General features: G+C 36.0%; 1 protein-coding gene across 9 annotated transcripts in view; it reads right to left on the reverse strand.

The window, feature by feature from the left end:
• LOC143071866 (uncharacterized) overlaps window positions 1–21,579 on the reverse strand; it is a 61,707-nt gene that overhangs the window by 9,946 nt on the left and 30,182 nt on the right. For 5 of the 9 annotated variants that reach the window (XM_076246491.1, XM_076246483.1, XM_076246487.1 and 2 more), the window contains exons 2-3: window positions 15,602–15,692; window positions 13,860–14,023 (exon numbers count right to left, since the gene is read on the reverse strand). In XM_076246491.1, the coding sequence (XP_076102606.1) occupies window positions 13,860–14,023; window positions 15,602–15,626 (189 nt within the window). In that variant the 5' untranslated portion in view covers window positions 15,627–15,692. Of the gene's footprint in view, window positions 1–13,859; window positions 14,024–15,601; window positions 15,765–20,871; window positions 21,004–21,579 lie in introns of those variants that run through there. The other 4 variants (XM_076246488.1, XM_076246490.1, XM_076246484.1 and 1 more) reach the window with 4 other exon arrangements.

Below are 21,579 nucleotides of genomic sequence, written 5' to 3' on the forward strand. Positions count from 1 at the left end.
AAAAAATTTCAAGCAGGTGACAGCATAAAATTTTTTTCAGCTTCAGTGCAAAAAATAATTTTTTTTTCGGTCAGCTAGGCCATCAAAATATTTTTTTCAAAAAAATCCCAGGCCCCCCCCCCCCCCCCCCCCCCCCAGATAAGAAAATGGTTGTTGCCTAATTGAACGTTTTCTCCGTGAAATACTGGAAATGTAACCGTTCTTGAAAGTACAACAATTGTTTTTTAACTTTTTACCATTTGTTAGATTGGTTTGAGAATAAATTGTCAGCACCTGATATTCTTATTGCTTGAGCCCAATCGTCGGTTATACTTAACGGTCAGGCCATTACATAATCATTGCGAACCAACCACGCTATTTAGAAGAGGCCTGTCGCCTGGTCGTAAACTTGCCATCACTTTCAATGTCGTCTGCGGATTAGAGTGTAACCTTTGCGCATATGTATACGTCTGTGAAACGAAAGGAAGGATAAACAAACGTATGTGCGGTCATAGATCAGACATTAACCTCAATGCAAACGACATTCTTTACCAGCATTTTAATCAGCCAGATCATTCCATCGTTTCTATGACAGTTCGCATTATCGAAAAAAAAATATACCACAGCACTAACAATCCTCATCTTGCAACGCCTCTCCGTAGACAAAAGGAGGACTACTGGATTAGACAACTGGGACCTTCGTGTAGCTCGGTGAATGTGATGAATATTTTCAACTCTACTCCTCGACGTAGACGCAGTCATGGTCATCGTCATTATACATCACCTTCTCTGCATGATGTCTCTATTAATGACTTGCTGCCATTTATACAAAAGCCGTTAGGTATTCATCACATTCACACGAAACTTTATTCATAACTCCTTTCAAAACTTCATTCTCTGTTCAATTTATGTTTGGAAACCACGGTTACAAACCCTCATTCAAACCAATACAAACTTACAGCCAGCATTTCGGATATAGCAAGTCACAGACTTTTAAAACCAGTCCGAATGGGAAAAGATGAAAAAGAGAAGAGATCTTTTCTTAATCTTTCCTTTGCCAACAAAGGTCTCGATGACGTCAACTTAAGCATTTTCCTTCATCAGATACTCTATTTAGAAGAGGCCTGTCGCCTGGTCGTAATAAAATTTACGGTACCAATTTTCTTGCACCAGATGCGCATTTCGACAATACATGTCTCTTCAGTGATGCTCGTGGCCAAAATATTAGAAATCCAAAGCTTATATAAATGATGAAGAGCTATAATCCAAAAGGTCCAAAAAGTAAAGCCAAATCCGTGAAAGGAATCAGAGCTTTGCATGAGGGAGATACATTCCTTAGTTTATAATAATTTCTTAAATTTCGTAACAGCAAATTTAAATAACACAAAAAATCCGTATGTTCATGCCAGTACCGAAGTACTGGCTACTGGGCTGGTGATACCCTCGGGGACTAATAGTCCACCAGCAGAGGCATCGACCCAGTGATAGTAATAAAATTTACGGTACCAATTTTCTTGCACCAGATGCGCATTTCGACAATACATGTCTCTTCAGTGATGCTCGTGGCCAAAATATTAGAAATCCAAAGCTTATATAAATGATGAAGAGCTATAATCCATCACTTTCAATGTCGTCTACGGATAAGAGTGTAACCTTTGCGGATATGTAGACGTCTGTGAAACGAAAGGAAGGCTAAACAAACGTATGTGCGGTCATAGATCAGACATTAACCTCAATGCAAACGACATTCTTTACCAGCATTTTAATCAGCCAGATCATTCCATCGTTTCTATGACAGTTCGCATTATCGAAAAAATATATACCACAGCACTAACAATCCTCATCTTGCAACGCCTCTCCGTAGACAAAAAGAGGACTACTGGATTAGACAACTGGGACCTTCGTGTAGCTCGGTGAATGTGATGAATATTTTCAACTCTACTCCTCGACGTAGACGCAGTCATGGTCATCGTCATCATACATCACCTACTCTGCATGATGTCTCTATTAATGACTTGCTGTCATTTATACAAAAGCCGTTAGGTATTCATCACATTCACACGAAACTTTATTCATTACCCTTTTCAAAACTTCATTCTCTGTTCAATTTATGTTTGGAAACCACTGTTACAAACCCTCATTCAAACCAATACAAACTTACAGCTATCATTTCGGATATAGCAAGTCACAGACTTTTCAAACCAGTCCGCATTGGAAAAGATGAAAAGAGAAGAGATCTTTTCTTAATCTTTCCTTTGCCAACAAAGGTATCGATGACGTCAACTTAGGCATTATCCTTCATCAGATACTCTTTTTAGAAGATGCCTGTCGCCTGGTCGTAATCTTGCCATCACTTTCAATGTCGTCTACGGATTAGAGTGTAACCTTTGCGGATATGTAGACGTCTGTAAAACGAAAGGAAGGCTAAACAAACGTATGTGCGGTCATAGATCAGACATTAACCTCAATGCAAACGACATTCTTTACCAGCATTTTAATCAGCCAAATCATTCCATCGTTTCTATGACAGTTCGCATTATCGAAAAAATATACCACAGCACTAACAATCCTCATCTTGCAACGCCTCTCCGTAGACAAAAAGAGGACTACTGGATTAGACAACTGGGACCTTCGTGTAGCTCGGTGAATGTGATGAATATTTTCAACTCTACTCCTCGATGTAGACGCAGTCATGGTCATCGTCATTATACATCACCTACTCTGCATGATGTCTCTATTAATGACTTGCTGCCATTTATACAAAAGCCGTTAGGTATTCATCACATTCACAAGAAACTTTATTCATTACCCCTTTCAAAACTTCATTATCTGTTCAATTTATGTTTGGAATCCACTGTTACAAACCCTCATTCAAACCAATGCAAACTTACAGCTATCATTTCCGATATAGCAAGTCACAGACTTTTCAAACCAGTCCGCATTGGAAAAGATGAAAAGAGAAGAGATCTTTTCTTAATCTTTCCTTTGCCAACAAAGGTATCGATGACGTCAACTAAGGCATTATCCTTCATCAGATACTCTATTTAGAAGAGGCCTGTCGCCTGGTCGTAAACTTGCCATCACTTTCAATGTCGTCTACGGATTAGAGTGTAACCTTTGCGGACATGTAGACGTCTGTGAAACGAAAGGAAGGCTAAACAAACGTATGTGCGGTCATAGATCAGACATTAACCTCAATGCAAACGACATTCTTTACCAGCATTTTAATCAGCCAGATCATTCCATCGTTTCTATGACAGTTCGTATTATCGAAAAAAAAAATATACCACAGCACTAACAATCCTCATCTTGCAACGCCTCTCCGTAGTAAACAAAAGGAGGACTACTGGATTAGACAACTGGGACCTTCGTGTAGCTCGGTGAATGTGATGAATATTTTCAACTCTACTCCTCGACGTAGACGCAGTCATGGTCATCGTCATTATACATCACCTTCTCTGCATGATGTCTCTATTAATGACTTGCTGCCATTTATACAAAAGCCGTTAGGTATTCATCACATTCACACGAAACTTTATTCATAACCCCTTTCAAAACTTCATTCTCTGTTCAATTTATGTTTGGAAACCACGGTTACAAACCCTCATTCAAACCAATACAAAATTACAGCCAGCATTTCGGATATAGCAAGTCCCAGACTTTTAAAACCAGTCCGCATGGGAAAAGATGAAAAAGAGAAGAGATCTTTTCTTAATCTTTCCTTTGCAAACAAAGGTCTCGATGACGTCAACTTAAGCATTTTCCTTCATCAGATACTCTATTTAGAAGAGGCCTGTCGCTTGGTCGTAAACTTGCCATCACTTTCAATGTCGTCTACGGATTAGAGTGTAACCTTTGCGGATATGTAGACGTCTGTGAAACGAAAGGAAGGCTAAACAAACGTATGTGCGGTCATAGATCAGACATTAACCTCAATGCAAACGACATTCTTTACCAGCATTTTAATCAGCCAGATCATTCCATCGTTTCTATGACAGTTCGCATTATCGAAAAAAAAATATACCACAGCACTAACAATCCTCATCTTGCAACGCCTCGCCGTAGACAAAAAGAGGACTACTGGATTAGACAACTGGGACCTTCGTGTAGCTGGGTGAATGTGATGAATATTTTCAACTCTACTCCTCGACGTAGACGCAGTCATGGTCATCGTCATCATACATCACCTACTCTGCATGATGTCTCTATTAATGACTTGCTGTCATTTATACAAAAGCCGTTAGGTATTCATCACATTCACACGAAACTTTATTCATTACCCTTTTCAAAACTTCATTCTCTGTTCAATTTATGTTTGGAAACCACTGTTACAAACCCTCATTCAAACCAATACAAACTTACAGCTATCATTTCGGATATAGCAAGTCACAGACTTTTCAAACCAGTCCGCATTGGAAAAGATGAAAAGAGAAGAGATCTTTTCTTAATCTTTCCTTTGCCAACAAAGGTATCGATGACGTCAACTAAGGCATTATCCTTCATCAGATACTCTTTTTAGAAGATGCCTGTCGCCTGGTCGTAATCTTGCCATCACTTTCAATGTCGTCTACGGATTAGAGTGTAACCTTTGCGGATATGTATACGTCTGTAAAACGAAAGGAAGGCTAAACAAACGTATGTGCGGTCATAGATCAGACATTAACCTCAATGCAAACGACATTCTTTACCAGCATTTTAATCAGCCAGATCATTCCATCGTTTCTATGACAGTTCGCATTATCGAAAAAAAATATACCACAGCACTAACTATCCTCATCTTGCAACGCCTCTCCGTAGACAAAAAGAGGACTACTGGATTAGACAACTGGGACCTTCGTGTAGCTCGGTGAATGTGATGAATATTTTCAACTCTACTCCTCGACGTAGACGCAGTCATGGTCATCGTCATCATACATCACCTACTCTGCATGATGTCTCTATTAATGACTTGCTGTCATTTATACAAAAGCCGTTAGGTATTCATCACATTCACACGAAACTTTATTCATTACCCCTTTCAAAACTTCATTATCTGTTCAATTTATGTTTTGAATCCACTGTTACAAACCCTCATTCAAACCAATACAAACTTACAGCTATCATTTCGGATATAGCAAGTCACAGACTTTTCAAACCAGTCCGCATTGGAAAAGATGAAAAAGAGAAGAGATCTTTTCTTAATCTTTCCTTTGCCAACAAAGGTCTCGATGACGTCAACTTAGGCATTATCCTTCATCTGATACTCTATTTAGAAGTGGCCTGTCGCCTGGTCGTAAACTTGCCATCACTTTCAATGTCGTCTACGGATTAGAGTGTAACCTTTGCGGATATGTAGACGTCTGTGAAACGAAAAGAAGGCTAAACAAACGTATGTGCGGTCATAGATCAGACATTAACCTCAATGCAAACGACATTCTTTACCAGCATTTCAATCAGCCAGATCATTCCATTGTTTCTATGACAGTTCGCATTATCGACAAAATATACCACAGCACTAACAATCCTCATCTTGCAACGCCTCTCCGTAGACAAAAAGAGGACTACTGGATTAGACAACTGGGACCTTCGTGTAGCTCGGTGAATGTGATGAATATTTTCAACTCTACTCCTCGACGTAGACGCAGTCATGGTCATCGTCATTATACATCACCTACTCTGTATGATGTCTCTATTAATGACTTGCTGCCATTTATACAAAAGCCGTTAGGTATTCATCACATTCACACGAAACTTTATTCATTACTCTTTTCAAAACTTCATTCTCTGTTCAATTTATGTTTGGAATCCACTGTTACAAACCCTCATTCAAACCAATACAAACTTACAGCTATTGTTATGATATTGTAATTATTATGTTTATTTATGTTGGCCTAATTTGTGTTGTATGGCCTGATAGTTGTTTACCAAATAATCTTATAACTGTGCAGTTTAGGAATGATTGGAACTTTCTAGAATGATCCTTATAAAAGATGCGTAATTTAAACTTCTACGTTATTCCAGAAACTTCCGTTGTAACTTTCCAGGATTTTCCACAATGTTCCATTATAGAGTGTTCTAGAATTTTCCATGACAACACTATATATATACAGACACTAAAGTTAAACTCTCATAATTAAACTTGGACATAGACATTGATAGACATTAGTATTCACAGCATTTGGATTGACACTTTTATTCTACAAACAACATCATACTGGATTGTGACCTTAGTAGTGAACATAATATTCAGATTGGATTCCGAAAGATTTCCGGATACAGATAAAGATAACAGATTGGACTCATATTTTGACAGTTAAGTTAACAGTAATATTTGTGTAATACCTTTTGTAAACTTTTGTATAATAAATATTGTTAAATTTTACTATTGATTTGTGTCTTTTGTTGGCTACAATTTAAAGGCGATTTCTGGCCGTAACACTATCATTTCGGATATAGCAAGTCACAGACTTTTCAAACCAGTCCGCATTGGAAAAGATGAAAAAGAGAAGAGATCTTTTCTTAATCTTTCCTTTGCCAACAAAGGTCTCGATGACGTCAACTTAGGCATTATCCTTCATCTGATACTCTATTTAGAAGAGGCCTGTCGCCTGGTCGTAAACTTGTGATCACTTTCAATGTCGTCTACGGATTAGAGTGTAACCTTTGCGGATATGTAGACGTCTGTGAAACGAAAGGAAGGCTAAACAAACGTATGTGCGGTCATAGATCAGACATTAACCTCAATGCAAACGACATTCTTTACCAGCATTTTAATCAGCCAGATCGTTCCATCGTTTCTATGACAGTTCGCATTATCGAAAAAAAATATACCACAGCACTAACAATCCTTATCTTGCAACGCCTCTCCGTAGACAAAAAGAGGACTACTGGATTAGACAACTTGGACCTTCGTGTAGCTCGGTGAATGTGATGAATATTTTTAACTCTACTCCTCGACGTAGACGCAGTCATGGTCATCGTCATTATACATCACCTACTCTGCATGATGTCTCTATTAATGACTTGCTGCCATTTATACAAAAGCCGTTAGGTATTCATCACATTCACAAGAAACTTTATTCATTACCCCTTTCAAAACTTCATTATCTGTTCAATTTATGTTTGGAATCCACTGTTACAAACCCTCATTCAAACCAATGCAAACTTACAGCTATCATTTCCGATATAGCAAGTCACAGACTTTTCAAACCAGTCCGCATTGGAAAAGATGAAAAGAGAAGAGATCTTTTCTTAATCTTTCCTTTGCCAACAAAGGTATCGATGACGTCAACTAAGGCATTATCCTTCATCAGATACTCTTTTTAGAAGATGCCTGTCGCCTGGTCGTAAACTTGCCATCACTTTCAATGTCGTCTACGGATTAGAGTGTAACCTTTGCGGATATGTAGACGTCTGTGAAACGAAAGGAAGGCTAAACAAACGTATGTGCGGTCATAGATCAGACATTAACCTCAATGCAAACGACATTCTTTACCAGCATTTTAATCAGCCAGATCATTCCATCGTTTCTATGACAGTTCGCATTATCGAAAAAATATATACCACAGCACTAACAATCCTTATCTTGCAACGCCTCTCCGTAGACAAAAAGAGGACTACTGGATTAGACAACTGGGACCTTCGTGTAGCTCGGTGAATGTGATGAATATTTTCAACTCTACTCCTCGACGTAGACGCAGTCATGGTCATCGTCATTATACATCACCTACTCTGCATGATGTCTCTATTAATGACTTGCTGCCATTTATACAAAAGCCGTTAGGTATTCATCATATTCACACGAAACTTTATTCATTACCCCTTTCAAAACTTCATTATCTGTTCAATTTATGTTTTGAATCCACTGTTACAAACCCTCATTCAAACCAATACAAACTTACAGCTATCATTTCCGATATAGCAAGTCACAGACTTTTCAAACCAGTCCGCATTGGAAAAGATGAAAAAGAGAAGAGATCTTTTCTTAATCTTTCCTTTGCCAACAAAGGTCTCGATGACGTCAACTTAGGCATTATCCTTCATTTGATACTCTATTTAGAAGTGGCCTGTCGCCTGGTCGTAAACTTGCCATCACTTTCAATGTCGTCTACGGATTAGAGTGTAACCTTTGCGGATATGTAGACGTCTGTGAAACGAAAAGAAGGCTAAACAAACGTATGTGCTGTCATAGATCAGACATTAACCTCAATGCAAACGGCATTCTTTACCAGCATTTTAATCAGCCAGATCATTCCATCGTTTCTATGACAGTTCGCATTATCGAAAAAATATATACCATAGCACTAACAATCCTTATCTTGCAACGCCTCTCCGTAGACAAAAAGAGGACTACTGGATTAGACAACTGGGACCTTCGTGTAGCTCGGTGAATGTGATGAATATTTTCAACTCTACTCCTCGACGTAGACGCAGTCATGGTCATCGTCATTATACATCACCTACTCTGCATGATGTCTCTATTAATGACTTGCTGCCATTTATACAAAAGCCGTTAGGTATTCATCACATTCACACGAAACTTTATTCATTACCCCTTTCAAAACTTCATTATCTGTTCAATTTATGTTTTGAATCCACTGTTACAAACCCTCATTCAAACCAATACAAACTTACAGCTATCATTTCCGATATAGCAAGTCACAGACTTTTCAAACCAGTCCGCATTGGAAAAGATGAAAAAGAGAAGAGATCTTTTCTTAATCTTTCCTTTGCCAACAAAGGTCTCGATGACGTCAACTTAGGCATTATCCTTCATCTGATACTCTATTTAGAAGTGGCCTGTCGCCTGGTCGTAAACTTGCCATCACTTTCAATGTCGTCTACGGATTAGAGTGTAACCTTTGCGGATATGTAGACGTCTGTGAAACGAAAAGAAGGCTAAACAAACGTATGTTATGTCATAGATCAGACATTAACCTCAATGCAAACGGCATTCTTTACCAGCATTTTAATCAGCCAGATCATTCCATCGTTTCTATGACAGTTCGCATTATCGAAAAAATATACCACAGCACCAACAATCCTTATCTTGCAACGCCTCTCCGTAGACAAAAAGAGGACTACTGGATTAGACAACTGGGACCTTCGTGTAGCTCGGTGAATGTGATGAATATTTTCAACTCTACTCCTCGACGTAGACGCAGTCATGGTCATCGTCATTATACATCACCTACTCTGCATGATGTCTCTATTAATGACTTGCTGCCATTTATACAAAAGCCGTTAGGTATTCATCACATTCACACGAAACTTTATTCATTACTCTTTTCAAAACTTCATTCTCTGTTCAATTTATGTTTGGAATCCACTGTTACAAACCCTCATTCAAACCAATACAAACTTACAGCTATCATTTCGGATATAGCAAGTCACAGACTTTTCAAACCAGTCCGCATTGGAAAAGATGAAAAAGAGAAGAGATCTTTTCTTAATCTTTCCTTTGCCAACAAAGGTCTCGATGACGTCAACTTAGGCATTATCCTTCATCATAACTTAGTTTAGTCGAAAATACCTCCTTATTTCAAAGATCAGTCTGTACCAATCATTTCTTATACATATACCAAACGTATTGCAAATAAAATTTTCAATTACAAACACGTTTTGCAGGATCTCAATATTGACGACTTCAAGTCATAACCACCTGATTGCACTTGTGCTAGTTCCCAATTCACATATTTATCCGGCTGGCCACGTTAATACCGGTGCCCTCAACATTATCAATAACACTTCCCTGCGAAACGTGTTATCGAAAGGTCCGAAATATCGTTAGCCTAAATCCATCAATTGGAAATACAACTTCAAAATTTTGATGGATTCAGTCGAGGATTATGCCAGGCAATGGGCTAAGCGCGAGAGGGAAGCAAAGACACTCTTTCCGCATGGATCAAGGCTGTGAGGTCGTTGATACAAATCAGAATTAAGAAAATAAATGGGTCTATCAATGCCCATGCTACGTCAATCTTTAAAGACCCCAATGTTGCAAAACACTTATCCTACTTCCATGACACATATGTTGTTGTCCCAGCAGAAAAAGCCCAAAACAACATCGTTTTTGTGTGTAAAACTCATTAAATTGCCTGTTTGATAAACGAATTAGGTATTGACAATTCACTTGGAAACTCAACATATACCATCACGACACTTACCAAAGAGGAAATCATGGATAATCATAGGTCTGTTCTATGTTCCTTTGGAATTTCAACCAAAGATGAAGAACTGGATCTTCCATCACTGTATTGGACACCTAAACTGCATAAGTGTCCTTACAAACAATGGTATATTGAGAGGGGTAGGAGGGGTCCTGATCCCGAAATCCGGGCTTAAGAACACGAAATCCCGAGGTCCCGAATTTAATTAAATTTAAATCCCGACATCCCGAAATTCGTAAAAAGAATTCCCGGATCCCGAAAGGGTCAATCTCGAAATCTCGAGCTTAAAAACACCCGATCCCGGAGTCCCGATAAAGGTCCTATCCCCCCTCTATATTGTTGGGTCTTCCAAGTGCTTCACGAAACCTCTTTCTAATTTATTAACATGTATTTTATCAGCAATTAAAGCCGGGCTTCAAAGTTATTGTGAAACTGCCTATTCTAGAGGTGGCGTAAATCAGATGTGGATACTGAAAAATTTCATATATCTTTTAGAGTACATACAATCTAACTCTCTCTCATCTTAGTATTAAAACATTTGACTTTTCTGCACTTTACACAAGTATTCCACATTCAAAATTAAAAGACAAATTGAAAGAGTTGGTATTGCTTTGTTTCATAAAAAAAGAATGGCCAACGTAGATACAAGTATCTTGTCTTAGGGAGGGATACATCCTTCTTTGAAAAGGATCACTCTAATTCAAACAAAAAAAATTCCTGAAACTGACATTATCAAGATGCTTGATTGACAATATATTTGTTACGTTCGGAGGACGTGTTTTTCGACAGACTGTCGGCATTCCAATGGGAACAAATTGTGCCCCTCTTCTTTCCGACTTTTTTCTTTATTATTATGAGACTGACTTCATACATGAACTTCTGAGGAAGAAAGATAAGGAGTTATATCCTTTAACTTTACTTTCCGCTATATAGATGATGTTCTTTCACTAAATAATTCAAAATTTGGTGACTATGTTGAACGCATCTATCCCATCGAACTATAGATAAAGGATACTACAGATACAGTTAAGTCGGCCCCATATCTTGACTTACATCTAGAAATTGACAATGAGGGTCGGTTGAAAACAAAACTTTACGACAAAAGAGATGATTTCAACTTTCCAATTGCGAATTTTCCATTTCTAAGTAGCAACATGCCAGCAGCACCTGCATACGGGGTACATATCTCCAAATTAATACGATATTCCCGTGCTTGTATTTCCTATCATGATTTTCTTGATAGAGGGTTGCTGCTCACAAGGAAGCTATTAAACCAATAGTTCCAAATGGTGAAGTTGAAATCATCCCTTCGTAAATTTTACGGACGTCTTCACGAGTTGGTTGACCGTTATGAAATAACCGTTTCACAGATGATATCGGATATGTTCCTTACGTCGTAACTTCAATCCCTTTTCTTTTCATGAATGTGACCTACCGAATTAGACTATTTACCGGATTTGTTATAACATGAGCAACACGACGGGTGCCACATGTGGAGCAGGATCTGCTTAACCTTCCGGGGCACCTGAGATCACTCCTAGTTTTGGTGGGGTTTGTGTTGCTAATTCTTTAGTTTTCTATGTTGTGTCATGTGTACTATTGTTTTTCTGTTTTTCTGTTTTTCTTTTTCATTTTTAGCCATGGCGTTGTCAGTTTATTTTCGATTTATGAGTTTGACTGTCCCTCTGGTATCTGTCGTCCCTCTTTTCAGAAATTTAGCTACGGGTGACAAGTATACCACCTTGCAGTATGTCTTAAAAGTTGCTCGGAATACTATAGGCACATCAGACATCTCTACTTGATCACGATTCATATCAGAGGCCCTCTGTTTCTACCTCTATCAGTAGCACCACATCCACGAGTTCTGGTAGATATTGGTGGCATGACTGTGTTAATGAGAAATCTACGTATTAATTAGAAATGAAGGGAAAAGAACAGTTTATATATGGAACACGATGTTGGTGTTATTGCTGAGAGCGTAGTAAGATCGCAGTATGAACGTGGTATTATCGTAATACGACTGGGTAAGAACGTACTATAATTGCAGTAGAACATGGTAAGTTCGTGTTGCAATCGGATGAATTGTGGTATGGTTGTAGTAAGAACGTGATGAGTGTAGTTAGATAGTGATAATGGTATCAAGGTCGCAGATTAAGATTAGTGAAACCGTGATATAATTGTAGCGGGATCGTTGTAGACACGTAATAAGGACGTGGTAGCATCGTGAAAACAACGAAAACGTACAATTTCATGCTGCTACTGACATGACTACGATCCGAATTTAATTTACATCGTGGTGAGCGTGGTGCGATCGTGGTTTAGTGTGACGGGATTTTAATCTAATTAATATCCCAGTCCCACTAGGCCACGATCTCACTACGATCTCTGAAAAAATGCAAATTTTGACGATCGTAACACAATCCTGTAGATCGCAGTTAGGTCGTGGTACGGTTGTGGTGAGGTCTTCATAATCGTGAAGAGCGTGGCCAACTTAACACATGTTCAAAACAATCGTGGTGCGGTCGTGGCGAAATCAGGTCGTAGTAGAAGCGTATCAAGAGCACAGTAAGGTCGTGGTAAGATCGCAAAGATCGCTGTACCACCATAGCGAGAGCGTAGTGAAAGCGCGATTACTAGTACTAGTATTGCCCAACAGATTACACTACGATCTCACATCGACGTTACTATGACCTCACTACGACAATCACGTTCACCACACGACCCAACAATGCTTCTACTACGACTATATCACGTTTATGCTACGCTAATCAAGACCAAAGTACGATTTAAGCACGATCATGTCATCCTTATTACACTCGTATTACGACCTGACTACGTTCATAATACGACCATTTAGAGTTCTAGCCATGCTCATTGTCACATAAAATATATAAAAGCTCTCAAGGTTTTTTGTCTGTATGTTATTTTGACTTTCCGACAGCTCATCCATGCTTGACACATCTGTATCATTTTCACTATTGCTCAATAAAATATCGTCATTTGCTCTTGATTGATCAGCAATAAGTTGTGATTCAGGTGGGATTGGTTGATCCAACATCTCTACTCGATCATGGTTCATATCAAAGGACCCGCTGACTCTACCTCTACCCTACCACAAAACCCACGAGTTCTGGTAGATTTTGAAGGCATGTCTGTGTTGTTTTTGAGAATTTTATGTATTAATGACAACTAGAAGGAATGGAACAGTACTTACATGGAACATGATGTTGACGTTATTGCTGAGAGCGTATAGTTAGATCACTGTATTAACGTTGTAAGATCGTAGACTGATCCTGGTAAGAGCGTGCTATAATTGAAGAAGAAGCGTGGTAAGATCCGTGTTGCTATCGGATAAATCGTGGTATGGTCGCAGTTAGAACCTGATGATCGTAGTTAGATCGTGATAATAGTAGTGAGGTCGCAGAATAATCGTGGAGAAAACGTGGTACGTGGTATAATCGTCACGGGACCGTTGTAGAAGCGTAATGAGAACGTTAAGCATCGTGAAAACATCGAAAATCTACATTTTCATGATGTTCATACAGCGACCTCAACACCATCTGAATTCATTTCAGAACGCAGTGAGCGTGGATCGATCGTGGTCTTGTGTGACTGGGGCCTAAGAGCTACATTTAAAAAAATATAACTTATAAGAAATGGCATGCCAAAATTCACCAAATTAAGGGTATTTTACGTAAAAATCAAATAGGATATTTTTTTTTAAGTACTTACAAAGACACCTGTAATAAATGATCCAGTAAAATATGGAGGACCAAAATATCCTCCATCTCCATATACAACACCTGCTATTCCACAAATCAGTAAGGAACTGCCAAATATTAATTCTAAAATACCAATTATCATAAACCTCTGAAATACTTCCTTGCTATCTGAACCTGCAAGACAACAATAAAAGCTACATAGACCTGACATTGTTTGCTGAAATTATCTAATGAGCTTGAACTACCTATTTCAATAACAAATCACTTTTGAATTTTTAAGAAATTAGTATGTACATGTATAAAGAATTCATCATGAATTTTCAACTGATTTATTACAAATAAATGTGATTTCTGTTCATGCCGTGTCAATGACAAAGTGAACAAGTTCGGTATGAGCCAAGGCTCTAAGTTGAAGGCCGTACCTTGACCTATAATAGTTTACTTTTATAAATTGTTACTTGGATGGAGAGTTGTCTCATTGGCACTCATACCACATCTTCCTATGTCAAAGAATGTTTATGATGATCAGCAAAGCATAACCCCACTCGTAAATCGACTTTTCGAAATATAAAGGACAATTGGTAATCTATTTATTTGAACATCAAAACAAAATTAATGTAATGGCATTGTTTGAATTTCCATTGTTTATAACTTTTTAAACCAATCCCAACGTTTTGGTGTACCGTTATGAAATTTTACTCAGAATCATAATAGATTCTGAAACGGCGAATTCAATGTATAAGATACATTGAGAAGCCATCTGACTCCTTTTTATTGAGCTGCTGACCAAATACAAAGTCATTTTGTTTAGAACCTTCTGAGATATATGTGTGATAATTTTTTAAACATATTGAAAATTGAAAGTATAAGCAGATCCCAAAAGGGCTACATGTAACAACTTATGACTGTCAAACAACAGACCCAATATAGAGTTGTTTTTTTTGCACATAAGTATGACGTGTATTTACAATTGCATTTTGTATGTTATTTGTTTGTATTCACATATCCCAGGCTGCTTATTTATGTACCTTCAATTTCTTAAATTTGCTGTTATTGATGTGGATTTTTTTTTTTTTTTTTATTCCAAACGGTTGATAACACTTTGATTTTGGTAAAATACTATAGCTCTGAATGGTTGAGCATTACTTTAGGTAATGATAATACATGTATAAGGTTTCCATGATCAATCCACAAGATAGATTTTCTTTGTATATTGTTGATATGAGGAGCCTCGGTGGCCAAGTGGTCTAATTAGTTCTACTACTGTAATCTCTAGCCAGTCAAAACTGAGGTTGTGAGCTTGAAACCTGCTCTTGTATTCAACTCTAATCTGAATTGACTAGGATTGTCAGTTTTTATATCAAAAGTAGGTCGGTGGGTATTTTCTTTAACTGGCCGCTACGAAAATAGTCTAAATGGCACTTAAAAGGTGTTAAAACTCTAACAATCAATCAATCAATATTGTTGTTATGTTTATCTCATTCTAAATCTAACAGAAGAGTAACCAAGTCTTTAATATGGAGGAAACGGCCTCATCCTGAAAAGCTGACCTACCCATTTAAGAAATGGGTTCAAGATCGGGTGACAATTTTTGACTGTCAATGTCTTTTAAAAACATTCTCCATACAGGTTATATTTTATCCCCTAGAAAATCAGATGAAATTTAGAAATGACATTCAGGTTGCTTTTATTAAAAATAGCACAGCTGTTGCTGTCTGTGAAAAAAATATTTGGATAATTAATAGTACTTACCCTCTTGGGTGGAACTGTCTGCCATTTTAACTAAATCAGCTTATATATGTTTTTCAATATCAACTTGTGTAATATTCAGTTATCTTTTCTACTGAAAAATGAAATTCTGTTATGTACATTGTACATTATGTCCCATGACTCTCATCTTATATTAGAAATGATACTAAAATATATAACATATTGAAATATCTTAAAAGTTAACCGTAATATATCATAATAATAACCTTAATATTGTAAAACGTTAGGCATAATTTTTTAATATGAAAGACACAAAAATATTGAAATGTTATACACAAAATAATTAAATGATAAGCACAATATAATTAAATGATAAGCAAAATATATATGAGATAATTGATGTTTTGTTATTAATACTGACTTTATCAGTAATAATATCAAGCGAGTCCTTTTTGATATTGACTGTATTAGTATTAATAATACCAAGCGAGCCCACACGGGCGGGTTGATGAAGTTTGTATGAAAATATTAAATTGCATAATGATTATTCTTTTTATCGTATTGTTTTAGCAATTGTTTTTAGGTTGAGAATATGAAATAAAATGAAATTGTCATTAAAACTATTTTTATGCGTACAGTCGTTTTGATAAATGTTAATGTTTAATATTAAACATTTTATTTACAAACTAAATTTGGATGGCATCGACTATTACACATTTGCCCTGATTTTCTACTGGCATATCTATCAAATTCACATCTGTTTTTACCACAATATCAAAATTTAAAAAAAAACTTGTCCCCCACATCAAATCAGATTGTACGGCACGTCTCAGAGAAATAGAGTTTTCAGCACAAACATTTGAAGGTACAAATTGTACCAATGAAGGGAAATCTTCAACCTCAAACTGATTTCTTGTATCAAAGATCCGAGCAGGATTCCATGCTATATAGCAAGGCGATATCCTTCTTCATTCTTTTCGTGAATATTTACCATTAGTTTTTTGGGATCTCCCTTTCAAAGAACCAATGATTTGTATAGTAAGACTATACATAAGATTATACAAATCCTTGCTGGAACCACTAGTGTAATTGGTTTGAGATATCATCTTTGAAGCTTTTAACTATTGATAATCCCTGAAATCATATTAGGGAATTTGTAGAATAATAATTAAAATTATCAGTGATTATATAAAATCACTGGTCATTTTCAGGGAATCTATATAATCACTAATGATTTTAGTGATTCTACATAATCCCTGAAAAATCAGGGATTCTACATAATCCCTGATTATACAAATTCACTATATAAGTCTATAACCAGGTGCTCCGCATGGCGCAGCTTTATACGACCGCAGAGGTCGAACCCTGAACAGTTGGGGCAAGTATGGACAAAACATTCAAGCGTGATACAGCTCTGAATTTGGATTGTGATCAAATTTTTGACATTATATGTTTTTTTTTACACAAAACAAATGTCAAGATTTTACAAATCAATTAAAGATTTCTTCAAACTTTTTAAATCTAAAATTAAATAGTTGACACAGCATAGGTTTCTGACACAGAATGAATGTGGTCTAATGAACTTAAAAGTTTTTTTTTTTGCCTTTGAGCAATTCACTATGCTGTTGAATATTAATCCTCTCAATAAAATGTTTGAAGAAATTTTATTTATGAAATCTGAAATGAGAAAAATTTAAACCCCCCCCTTTTTTTCACATCCCCGTTTCCCTTTTTCCAAAACTGATATCAATTCAAATTTCTAATGGAGTTTGCAACAATAACTACTCTTTTAAATACATCATAAGATATTAAAATGTAAAATAAAGTGCTTGTTATCACTGAATGGTAAAGATTGGTTGGTAGTAAAAGTGAATATACATTGTTTATTGTATAAAACAATAAAAAAAACTTCATCAGCAACATTTTATATTGGCAAATTTCCAATGAAGTTATTTACATAAAGTTATTGGCAAATAAAAATAGAAAATGACATCATAGTCATGTCTGGCAAATGTCCAACATACATTATCTAAAAACATTTTAGATAAGATAAGGAAAAAAAGCTTCATCAGCAACATTTTATATTGGCAAATTTCCAATGAAGTTATTTACATAAAGTTATTGGCAAATAAAAATAGAAAATGACATCATAGTCATGTCTGGTAAATTTCCAACATATATTATCAACTACTATTCTATACAAAGAAAGATAACTCCAATTGAAAATTAATTGCTATTGCACAATATTGTGCAATTAGATATTTCTTGCTATTGTGCAATACTGTGCAATTGAAAATTTCTTGCTATTGCACAATACTTGATATGGAATCCTAATTTGGACCAACTTGAAAACTGGGCCCATAATCAAAAATCAAAGTACATATTTAGATAAAGCATATCAAATAAGCCCAAAAATTTAATTTTTGTTAAAATCAAACTTAGTTTAATTTTGGACCCTTTGGACGTTAATGTAAACCAATTTGAAAACGGGACCAAAAATTAAGAATCTACATACACAGTTAGATTTGGCATATCAAAGAACCCCACTTATTCAATTTTTGATGAAATCAAACAAAGTTTAATTTTGGACCCCGAATTGGACCAACTTGAAAACTGGGCCAATAATAAAAAATCTAAGTACATTTTTAGATTCAGCATATCAAAGAACCCCAAGGATTCAATTTTTGTTAAAATCAAACTAAGTTTAATTTTGGACCCTTTGGACCTTAACGTAAACCAATTTGAAAACGGGACCAAAAATTAAGAATCTACATACACAGTTAGATTCGGCATATCAAAGAACCCCAATTATTCAATTTTTGATAAAATCAAACAAAGTTTAAATCTGGACCCTTTGGGCCCTTTATTCCTAAACTGTTGGGACCAAAACTCCCAAAATCAAACCAAACCTTCCTTTTATGGTCATAAACCTTGTGTTTAAATTTCATAGATTTCTATTTACTTATACTAAAGTTATGGTGCGAAAACCAAAAAAAATGCTTATTTGGGTCCCTTTTTGGCCCCTAATTCCTAAACTGTTGGGACCTAAACTCCCAAAATCAATACCAACCTTCCTTTTGTGGTCATAAACATTGTGTTTAAATTTCATTGATTTCTATTTACTTAAACTAAAGTTATTGTGCGAAAACCAAGAATAATGCTTATTTGGGCCCTTTTTTGGCCCCTAATTCCTAAACAGTTGGAACCAAAACTCCCAAAATCAATCCCAACCTTTCTTTTGTGGTCATAAACCTTATGTCAAAATTTCATAGATTTCTATTTACTTAAACTAAAGTTATAGTGCGAAAACCAAGAAAATGCTTATTTGGGCCCTTTTTGGCCCCTAATTCCTAAAATGTTGGGACTTAAACTCCCAAAATCAATCCCAACCTTCTTTTTGTGGTCATAAACCTTGTGTTAAAATTTCATAGATTTCTATTCACTTTTACTAAAGTTAGAGTGCGAAAACTAAAAGTATTCGGACGACGACGACGACGACGACGACGACGACGCCAACGTGATAGCAATAGACGACGAAAAATTTTTCAAATTTTGCGGTCGTATAAAAACGACCAACCAGCAAAAGGCGATACTATGCAGATAAGGAAAAGAATTTCCTTAAAAAATTTAAAATTTTTTTAGACTGATATATATATATATATTACATATATATATATATATTCTGAAAACAGACTTACCTATCCAATTGGAAAATATTTCAGGTCTGACATCCACTAGATATAACATTAAAGTTAAATGCAATTTATATTACAAAATAATAAAATCTTTTGTGGATTTTAATAAATGGGCATTTTTTCTGATCCTGTTGAAGATGTAAAAATGAATTAAGTTGTGATACAACTTTGAGACACTCCCTCTCAGGTAACAACTGTTTTGAATCCTATTGATTGATCTTGATTGGCATGGACAATAGACAAACAATAGAAATCTACACAACTATAGGTGAGTTAAAGGGTGTAACAGTGGGCGATATCAAATGCAACTATCTTTCTGAAATGCAAAATGCATTTCACTTTCAGTCTTTTATATATATAATGGATGCCAGATCTTCAAACTTTCTAAACTCCACAGGGAAGTCTCTACACAGAGTAGTTTTTGAGGTGTAAATACAGCCATATTTTTCCCTTTGTTATGATTACTGATGGTTATTTTTATAACCTTTGAAAACCAATTTTAGAGGCATTATTCAGTACAACATGGAAAGTTGACAAATAATCTATTAGTATTATTTCACAGAATGAATATATACAGAAGTTTTACTCTTGAAAACCATCTTATTGGCTATGAAAAACAAGCTTTAAATTTTATTGAAACCTTTTTTAAATAGTCCTGAAACTTCTTTTGAACATGCATGATAATTAAGTTTTTTGGACTAGAAGACCTTATATGCCTCTTATGTAACGTACAGTACCCAAATTGCACCAATTTAGCAAAAATAGCAGCGGAAATCTTACAAGATTTCCTAGAAAACAAAACATTTTGTATGTTTATGATTTGATACTATGCACATCTTTCAACATAGGTAAAACTATTTAGATTTGCACAAAACGTACACAGTATTTATCAACAGATGAAGTGTTTACTGAAAAAGCAAAATGTAATGAAACATCGCCATGCAACGTCATCTTTTTAAAATGAGAAAATTCAATATGTTACAAATATCCATTTAAAAATAATAAAGAGTAAGCATGGACTTATATCCAATTGTTCAAAATATTCGAAGAAATTAAACAAAAGCTCTGTTATACGACTTTTGACAATGAGAATTTAAGCATGGATGCAATTTGGGTACTCCTCATTTCAGAATCATTCATGGTTTGGAGGTCAGTTTAGACCAATTTTTCTATGATTCCATATGGATTAAAAATCAAATTGGTGTACCTATATATATTTATATACATATTTATATAATGACTGAATAAATAGTCAACGATAAATCTTACGGGGCGATGGATCATATAATTATGATTCAGTACACTACAAAATATAATATATAACAAGTCTAAAAGGGTACAACATCACCAAAAACACAATAAAACGAACAATATGTTAGATATTTCGGATAACAGATATCCTTCCTCGGTAATAGCATGTCATCGTGCTATTACCGAGGAAGGATATCTGTTATCCGAAATATCTAACATATTGTTTGTTTATCGTGCTATCATCGTGGTCAGACCAAGATAGCGCCAGTAAAACCTCGTCTGACCCACTAAACAAGTCCTTGTGATGTCATGGGGGATATCCCCCATAAGTTAGTAACTAATTCAAGTATGAGGTCAACTCCTTACCTAAAATGACCTAGTCCAAATAATTATGACATATATATTATTTTTTTTTGACGCCTTACATGCAGGAAGGCGTCAAAGCAAAAATTTAAAAAAAGCCTTCCAACTTTCCAAGACGTCATAATATATTATTTGGACTACTCCCGATGGGAATGCCTTTTTCACAACGAGTCGATTGTGATACGGAATCGGAACCTAGTTTGTGGTGAAAATTATTATTATTATCATTGCGCATGTTCAATAGCTACTTTCACTTTATTACAGAAGAAGATGCGGGAAAATTAAAAGTAAAAAAAGTAAAGATTTGTATCTTTACCTGAATGAGTACAGATTCACGTTAAATACTGAATAATAAAGGAGTAAACATGCATAGGACAAAAATCACAGACAGTAGTCAATATAAAACAAAAATATCCAGGTCTTACCCTACATCATGTTTAAAACGGCACCTACATTAAACTATTAAACTGAAGTGGTAACACGCAGGGGCGGATCCAGCCATTTTAAAAGGGGGGGGGGTCCAACTATATGTCCCACTTCAAATGCATTGATCATCAAAAAAAAGGGGGGTTCCAATCCCCGGAACCCTCCCCCTGGATCCGTCACTGACACATATATCTATATAAAAAACACCTACATTAAACTTTTAAACTGAAGTGGTTACACGCAGGGGCGGATCCAGCCATTTAAAAAAAGGGGGGTCCAACTATA

This window comes from Mytilus galloprovincialis, chromosome 4 (assembly GCF_965363235.1).
Source record: "Mytilus galloprovincialis chromosome 4, xbMytGall1.hap1.1, whole genome shotgun sequence".
NCBI lineage: Eukaryota > Metazoa > Mollusca > Bivalvia > Mytilida > Mytilidae > Mytilus > Mytilus galloprovincialis.